Raw genomic sequence first — 9,183 nt, forward strand, 5'->3', positions numbered from 1 at the left:
TGAAATTACTGACATTATTTTACAATTAAGCAAAAAATATTATTCCAGTAATACAATGCTATTTTTAATATTAATATTCCAGTATTTTTTTATATGATCACTAGGTAGGTAAATCTTACAAAAACATTTCCAGATCTTATTTTATGCATGCATAAAAATAAATAAATAAATAATAAACTTATTGCTTAAAGAGAATTTTATATTTTATGAATTATTTGCAAAACTTTAATTCATTATTGTTTTTTGACAATATTTATATGATAATTAAGCAAAAATAGACAAGCATTATAAAGTTGATATTATATTGCAAAGCATTTCACTGCATAAATATATTATATATTCCAGTTATACAACTCTATTTTTAACATTATGTAATTATTATATTATAAATAGTCACTAGGTAGGTGAATTTCACAAAAACAGATCATGTTTCACTCAAAAAAATCAAAAGAAAAAAAAATTGCATTACAAAATCTACATTTTTTGCATTATTTCCAAAAGTTATTGGCATTATTTCCATGACATTCAAACCAAAACATCAGGCAAAAATTATAATGCATAGCATTTTACTCCATATATGTACTGTATATTCGTATGTCCACAACCCGGCCATGGAATAATAATCAGCCACCAAAGCGCACGCCGTTCCTCCAGCGACCTCATTTGTCCCATCAAACCCCCCGGGACTCCAGCCTCAGTCCCTCCGACGCAGGACAGACCCGCGAGTCCCAGCGGAGCCCCGTCGCCCTGCTCGAGAGTCACGCACGAGCAGTTCAGAGCCGCGCTGCAGAGGGTGGTGGACACCGGCGACCCTCGCTCGTCTCTGGAGAACTTCGTGAAGATCGGCGAGGGCTCCACGGGCGTGGGGTGCATCGCCCGAGAGAAAGGTAGGTAAATCTTACAAAAACATTTCCAGATCTTATTTTATGCATGCATAAAAATAAATAAATAAATAAATAATAAACTTATTGCTTAAAGAGAATTTTATATTTTATGAATTATTTGCAAAACTTTAATTCATTATTGTTTTTTGACAATATTTATATGATAATTAAGCAAAAATAGACAAGCATTATAAAGTTGATATTATATTGCAAAGCATTTCACTGCATAAATATATTATATATTCCAGTTATACAACTCTATTTTTAACATTATGTAATTATTATATTATAAATCGTCACTAGGTAGGTGAATTTCACAAAAACAGATCATGTTTCACTCAAAAAAATCAAAAGAAAAAAAAATTGCATTACAAAATCTACATTTTTTGCATTATTTCCAAAAGTTATTGGCATTATTTCCATGACATTCAAACCAAAACATCAGGCAAAAATTATAATGCATAGCATTTTACTCCATATATGTACTGTATATTCGTATGTCCACAACCCGGCCATGGAATAATAATCAGCCACCAAAGCGCACGCCGTTCCTCCAGCGACCTCATTTGTCCCATCAAACCCCCCGGGACTCCAGCCTCAGTCCCTCCGACGCAGGACAGACCCGCGAGTCCCAGCGGAGCCCCGTCGCCCTGCTCGAGAGTCACGCACGAGCAGTTCAGAGCCGCGCTGCAGAGGGTGGTGGACACCGGCGACCCTCGCTCGTCTCTGGAGAACTTCGGGAAGATCGGCGAGGGCTCCACGGGTGCGGTGTGCATCGCGCGGGAGAAGCACAGCGGGCGGCAGGTCGCGGTGAAGATGATGGACCTGAGGAAGCAGCAGAGGAGAGAACTGCTCTTCAATGAGGTGTGAGCGTCTCGGCTTTCATTCACAACATAATGTGACGTTTATGAGGAAAACAGAACATTTGATGGAACATAATGTAGAGTGAGATTCATACTAATAGTGCAGAAGGTACATATACTGTAAATGTTGGTTTTAAAGGGATCAAATAATTCAGAAACAGTGAAAATTATTGGTCTCTCAATGACTTGATGAACCACATCGTTATCATCAAAATATATTTTTTTAAATAAAATATAATAAAAAAAATATGTATGTATATATATATATATACAGTATATATGTATATATATATACAGCACCCTCCACTAATATTAGCACCCATGGTAAATATGAGCAAAGATGGCTGCGAAAATAAATATGCATTTTTTTTTTATCCTTTTTGATCTTTCATTCAAAAAATTCACAAAATTCTAACCTTTCATTGAAGTAAAACAAAGGAAATTGGGTGGGAAATCTCATTATGATATATATGTGTGTGTCTGTGTGTGTGTGTATATGTGTGTAAATGTGTGTTTGTGTGTGTGTGAGTGTGTGTGTGTGTGTATATGTGTGTAAATGTGTGTGTGAGTGTGTGTCTGTGTGTGTGTCTCTGTGTGTGTGTGTGTATGTGTGTAAATGTGTGTGTGTGTGAGTGTGTTGTGTGTGTGTGAGTGAGTGTGTGTGTGTATATGTGTGAGTGTGTGTGTGTGTGTATATGTGTGAGTGTGTGTGTGTTTAGGCTAACAGAGGAGCAGATTGCTACGGTGTGTGAAGCCGTTCTCCAGGCTCTCTGTTATCTTCACGCTCAGGGCATTATTCACAGAGACATCAAGAGCGACTCTATCTTACTCACACTGGATGGCACGGTGAGAACCACTGTTCAATTATGAAAATAAGCATGAACTGCATAGACTTGACAATATACAAAATTATTAACATGAATTAGGCGTTTAGCAGGGGTTTTGCGGGTCTTCTGATGTTTTAGAATGTACTTTCTACACTGTAAAAAAATATTTAATTTTTGAGTGAAAATTGTTTCTACACCAGTTTTTTTTAAAAACAAAAAAATACAAAAACGTTTTCTTTATCTGAAGTAAAATAAAGCATAAACTAAACTAAAATATTTTTTAAAAATTAAAGTTTTTTTATTTCAGCACGCTGCCAAGGCAACATTTCTCATTTTTGTTTAGTTTAACTTTAACAAAAATTAAAATCAAAAATAGAAAAAAAATAAAAATAAAAACTATATAGAAATATTTAAAAAGAAACAAAGTAATAAAAATTACAACAACTTTGTCTAAAATTAAAATGAAACTGATAATATAAAATAAAAACTATATAGAAATATAAAGAAATAGAAAGAACTCATAAAAATGAATGCACAACTAAATTACTAAAACTTTTACTGAAATTAAAATGAAAACAGAAAATATAAAAATGTAAATATATAGAAATGTTTGAAAAGAAACAAAACCTAATAAAAATAAACACAACAGAGTTATTAAAACTTTAAAATTTAAATAAAAAAATCTAAAAATAAAAACTAAAGAAATATTTTAAAGTAAACAACAACTAATAAAAAATACAAAGACACAACAAAACTACTAAAACTACCTAAACTTAAAATGAAAATGGATAATATAAAAATAAAAACTAGATAGAATATAGATATAAAAAACTAATAAAATATTCACAACTAAATTACTAAAACTTTAAACTAAAATTAAAATGAAAACAGAAAATATAAAAATTACATTTAAATTAATGCAAAAGACAAAAACACAACAAAATTAACTAACTAAACTTGAAATGAAAACAGAAAATATAAAATAAAAACTATATAAAAATATTTAAAAGGAAACAAAAACTAATATAAAAATGACAAAAACACGCAACAAACATACTAAAACTTTAACTAACACTAAAATGGAAAATATAGTACATGCTTTTATTGTAGTAGATTTATATGAATTGGAAATGCCATTGATTTGAGTTTTAGGAAGCATATTAGGAGCAGTATTGATGTGCCGTCTCAATCTCTGTTTAACAGGTCAAACTGTCCGACTTTGGATTCTGTGCTCAGATCAGCAAAGACATCCCGAAGAGGAAGTCGTTAGTCGGGACTCCGTATTGGATGGCGCCGGAAGTGGTTTCAAAGACGCCATACGGCACTGAGGTGAACAAACGCCATCGATCATGCATGCAAAGCAAAAAAAGTAGCTAAGTCTAGCCTTTAATTTAATCAGATCACATATGATGAAGTACACAGACATTTTAATAAACAAAATTGCTCGAGGCATATGTCGAAACTCGAATGGTGCATGCATTTAATGTAAGTAGGGAAGTAGGATTAATAGGACAAATAATAGTGTTTTTAATTAGTTTTATTCCAAATTATATACATACAATTGCGAGTAACACAGTTTTATCCCAAAATCTACATGCATATGATTTATCATGCTAATTTCTGTCCAATAAGTTTATTAAATGTAGACCTAAAAGTGCTAACAAAATCGGCAAAGACACTTTTAGTGCACTCAGTTAGTTCACTTTAAATGGATGCATGAAGGAATTCAATATTTGGCCCTAATTTAGAGAGCATTATGAGTTTTAATCATTTTATTTAAGTTTATGGGAAAGATGAATGTAATAAAGATGCCACAGTTTGATTCTGGTTCATGTCACAATGCCACACCAAATATTTTGATGATATAATGCTGTGATTAAGGCCTTTTAATGGGAATGATTAGAGTCAATAAATGATGTTTGCGTAGGGATAAAGCTGATTTAGCTTTACCGGATGTTAAACTCTATAAACTCATAACAACATAACATGACTTATCCAACATTGTCTAGGAAAGTTTGGAAAGAGACCTTCATAGTGACATGGTGCATAAAAATTCGGCCTTTTTGGGAGATTGTTGGGAAATGACCTTCCACTTTCACCGAGGCCATGGCTTTAGGAGAGTAAACAGAGATTTCTCGAATTAAAAACAATGACTTTTCACTTACCAGTTAACAAAATATGTTCTAAGTTCCCATTTTGTTATGAAAAAGTTTTTTCTGAATGTCCTCTGAACGTTCAAAACATCCAGTTTTTTAAATGTTTATTTATTTATTTATTATTATTTTTTTTTTGCAAATGTTACAGGGAACATTCCATTTTAGAATTCTTGCGTTGCAAACATTATGGGAAGGTTAGAATGTTCTCTAAATGTTCTGAAACAATTAGTAACATTTAAAAAAAAATGCTACATGAAAGTCCAAAAAAAAAGAAGAAACATTCCATGAATGATGTGTAGATAGTTTTTGTGCTAACATTTTGAAAATATAATAATGAACGTTATTTCTGAATGTTAAAAACATCCCGTTTTTTACACATTTTTTAAAGTGCCCCATTAAGCTATTTGAAAGGTTCATAATTTGGTTCTGGGAGTCCCCAACAACAGGTCTACATGCATGCAAGGTCAAAAACACTTTCATTTACTTACAGTATAATATGCATTTAATTTGACCTTATTTCTCAATGACTCTCAAACGATTCGTTTGAAGATTCATCTTTCCAATCCCCTGAGGCATGAGGCTACTCTGCTCTGATTGGTCCGATAATACATGTATATATAATACATCCTATTATAATAATAATAGTGCTCCACTCTGTTCTAAAAAGAAGAATCAGAGGGGAAAAAGTTGTTTTACGAACCGGACCCAGAGCTGATTGTTGGGAAATGACCTTCCACTTTCACCGAGGCCATGGCTTTAGGAGAGTAAACAGAGATTTCTCGAATTAAAAACAATGACTTTTCCCTTACCAGTTAACAAAATATGTTCTAAGTTCCCATTTTGTTATGAAAAAGTTATTTCTGAATGTCCTCTGAACATTCAAAACATCCAGTTTTTTAAATGTTTATTTATTTTTTTATTTTTTTTTGCAAATGTTACAGGGAACATTCCATTTTAGAATTCTTGCGTTGCAAACATTATGGGAAGGTTAGAATGTTCTCTAAATGTTCTGAAACAATTAGTAACATTTAAAAAAAAATGCTACATGAAAGTCCAAAAAAAAAGAAGAAACATTCCATGAATGATGTGTAGATAGTTTTTGTGCTAACATTTTGAAAATATAATAATGAACGTTATTTCTGAATGTTAAAAACATCCCGTTTTTTACACATTTTTTAAAGTGCCCCATTAAGCTATTTGAAAGGTTCATAATTTGGTTCTGGGAGTCCCCAACAACAGGTCTACATGCATGCAAGGTCAAAAACACTTTCATTTACTTACAGTATAATATGCATTTAATTTGACCTTATTTCTCAATGACTCTCAAACGATTCGTTTGAAGATTCATCTTTCCAATCCCCTGAGGCATGAGGCTACTCTGCTCTGATTGGTCCGATAATACATGTATATATAATACATCCTATTATAATAATAATAGTGCTCCACTCTGTTCTAAAAAGAAGAATCAGAGGGGAAAAAGTTGTTTTACGAACCGGACCCAGAGCTTGCTAGTAAAGACCCAAACAATAATGCTATATGACGAAGTGAAAGATCCTGATGTTTTGTGTGATTGTAGGTGGACATGTGTTCTCTGGGGATCATGGTGGTGGAGATGATCGATGGAGAACCTCCGTATTTCAGCGAGACACCGATAGCAGCGATGAAGAGACTGCGGGACGAGCCGCCGCCGACCGTCAGAAACATCAGCAAGGTGATTTCAGTCAACTAAAACTGAAACCAAAACTATATATTAAAAGACAAAAAAAAAAAAATTCATTGAAATAAAATAAAAAAAACTCAATCTTATAATTTTTTATTTCAGCTAGTTGTCAAGGAAATAAAAAATAAATAAAATCTATATAGACATGAAAAAAAACCTACTAAAAATAACGAAAACACACAACAAAATGACCAAAACTTTAACTAAAAAAAAAAAAAATATGAAAACTGAATATATAAAAACAAAAACTTTCACAAAATATTAATAAAAACTATGTATCCCACTGAAATAACACTGAATGTGAAATCATAACATGCCTATGAAATGTTTTTTTCACATTTCATTCAGTGCTGTTATTGCACACTAAAACTATTTTAAAAAAATCATTTTTATTAATTGAAATAAAATACAAATATTAGATGAAACACAAACTTAAAAAAACTAATGAAAATTATGTTTAAAAATGAAAACTGATAAATAAATACAAAAAATAAAGCTAAATAGAACTCTAAAAAAATGAGTGAAAATGACAAAAGCACATACAATTACTAAAATTAATATAGTAAAAAAAAATGCTAATACAAATCTAAAATATAAAGATAAAAGCCCATTCAAAATAATAACAAATACTGTAAATAGAATATAAATAATACTAAAACATCACTGATTACACAAAGAATAAAAATATAAAAATAAATATTAGATGAAACACTTAAACTAAAAAAAAAAACTTTAACTAAAAAAAAAAGAAAATTATAAATGTTAAAAGTTATACACTTACTAAAACAAAATAAAGATATATAAAAAAAAAAAACTAAATAGAAATATATATTTAAAAAAGTAAATACAAATGACAAAAACATGTAACAAAATTACTAAACTTAAAACTGTAAAAATAAAAGCTAATATAAATGCAAAATATAATTATCAAATATTAAAACGGTTAATTCAAAATACTATAAATAGTATATAAATAATAAAACACAACTTAAAAAATGAAAATGATGTTTAAAAGTACACTTACTAAAACTGAAAAATAAATTTGAAATAGCTAAATAGAAATATAAAAACAAAAATGACAAAACCATAACAAAACTACTAAACTTAAAATTGTAAAAGTAAAAGCTAATATATATATATATAACAGCTAATTAAAAAATAGCAAATACTATAACTAGTATATAAAACAACACTGATATCATGCATAAAGTAAATGAAATAAAATCACTTTATTTTTCAGATTTAAAATGAAGCCTATTTTTAAGACCATCAAGTTATTTTTTGTCATTATGATGTTTGACATTAAATTCTCATGTAGTATAATAATAATAATCCTGTGATCAGATCTCTCCCGTCCTGAGGGACTTTCTGGACTCGATGTTGAGGCGTGATCCGCTGGAGCGAGCGAGCGCCGGTGATCTGCTCCAGCATCTCTTCATGCTGCAGGCCGCTTCTCCTCGCTGTCTGGTGCCGCTGCTGGAGCAGCACCGCAAACACATGTCCCGCTGCTGACCACAGAGTCTCCCAGCAGCACTTCTGACTGTGAATGCTCCTGATCTACTGCAGCACTGAGCTGGACTGCTGACCTTCCCTCTGGAGACCCGCATGGAGGAGGACAGGAACGATTCACCCCAAACCCATCATTCTGTCAGCATTTATTCAGCTTATTCTAATGCATTTGTGCCGTGTGTAATATAGACTGAGCTGCTGGGTTTATTAAATCCATCTGATGATCGTTCACTGTTTCCGCTGCAGGACAATGAATTAAAAGGTAATTGCGACCTTTTTTCTTGCAATTCTGAGAAAAAAAAATTGAATTGTTAAATGTTAATTTACAATTGCAAGACAAAAAAAATTTAATTCTGAGAAGAAAAGTCAGAATTGTGAGATATAAAGTCAGAATTGGAGGAGAAAAGGTAAGAATTGTGAGATACAAACAGAATTGCAAGATAAAAAGTCAGATTTGTGAGAAAGAAAATTTGAATTGTGAGATAAAAAGTCAAAATTGCAACAAAAAAATTCAGAATTGCGAGATATAAAGCAAGACATTTAGGAGAAAAAGTCAGAATTGTGAGACAAAGTCAGAAATAGGAGAAAAAAAATTTAATTGTAAGAAAAAAGTCAGAATTGCAAGAAAAAAAATGTAATTGTGAGATATAAAGTTAGAATTGCAAAAAAAAAAAAAATCAGAACTGTGAGGAAAAAAAATTTGAATTGAAAGAAAAAATTTGAATTGTGAGATAGAAACTCAGAATTGCAAAAAATTTTTTTATTGCGAAATATAGTCAGAATTGTGAGAAAAAATTACAATTGTGAGATATAAAGTCAGAATTGGAGGAGAAAAGGTCAGAATTGTGAGATACAAACAGAATTGCAATATAAAAAGTCAGATTTGTGAGAAAAAAAAGTCCGAATTTGAGAAAAAAAATTTTTAATTGCAAGATAAAAAGTAAAAATTGCAACAAAAAAATCAGAATTGCAGGAAAAAATTCTGAATTGCGAAATATAAAGCAAGACATTTAGGAGAAAAGTCAGAATTGTGAGATATAAAGTCAGAAATAGGAGAAAAAAAATTGAATTGCGGAAAAAAAAAAACTATTTTGAGGAAAAAAAATTTGAATTGCGAAAAAAAAATTTGAATTGTGAGATATAAACTCAGAATTGCAAAAAAATGTTTTATTGCGAAATATAAAGTCAGAATTGTGAGAAAAAATTTGAATTGTGAGATATAAA

The 9,183-nt window shown here is 31.0% G+C and overlaps 1 protein-coding gene across 1 annotated transcript in view; it reads left to right on the top strand.

Annotated features, from left to right (window-relative positions):
- Window positions 1–8,262, top strand: part of LOC107728109 (serine/threonine-protein kinase PAK 6-like) — a 10,135-nt gene extending 1,873 nt beyond the window's left edge. Inside the window, exons 3-8 of the mRNA XM_016538188.1 lie at window positions 693–862; window positions 1,350–1,748; window positions 2,423–2,593; window positions 3,778–3,903; window positions 6,307–6,441; window positions 7,795–8,262. Coding sequence (XP_016393674.1) covers window positions 693–862; window positions 1,350–1,748; window positions 2,423–2,593; window positions 3,778–3,903; window positions 6,307–6,441; window positions 7,795–7,962 — 1,169 coding nt within the window. The 3' untranslated portion in view covers window positions 7,963–8,262. The remainder of the gene's footprint in view (window positions 1–692; window positions 863–1,349; window positions 1,749–2,422; window positions 2,594–3,777; window positions 3,904–6,306; window positions 6,442–7,794) is intronic.
- Window positions 8,263–9,183: the final 921 nt, after the last annotated feature.

This window comes from Sinocyclocheilus rhinocerous, unplaced genomic scaffold (genome assembly GCF_001515625.1).
Source record: "Sinocyclocheilus rhinocerous isolate Xijiao unplaced genomic scaffold, SAMN03320098_v1.1 scaffold936, whole genome shotgun sequence".
Classification (NCBI taxonomy): domain Eukaryota; kingdom Metazoa; phylum Chordata; class Actinopteri; order Cypriniformes; family Cyprinidae; genus Sinocyclocheilus; species Sinocyclocheilus rhinocerous.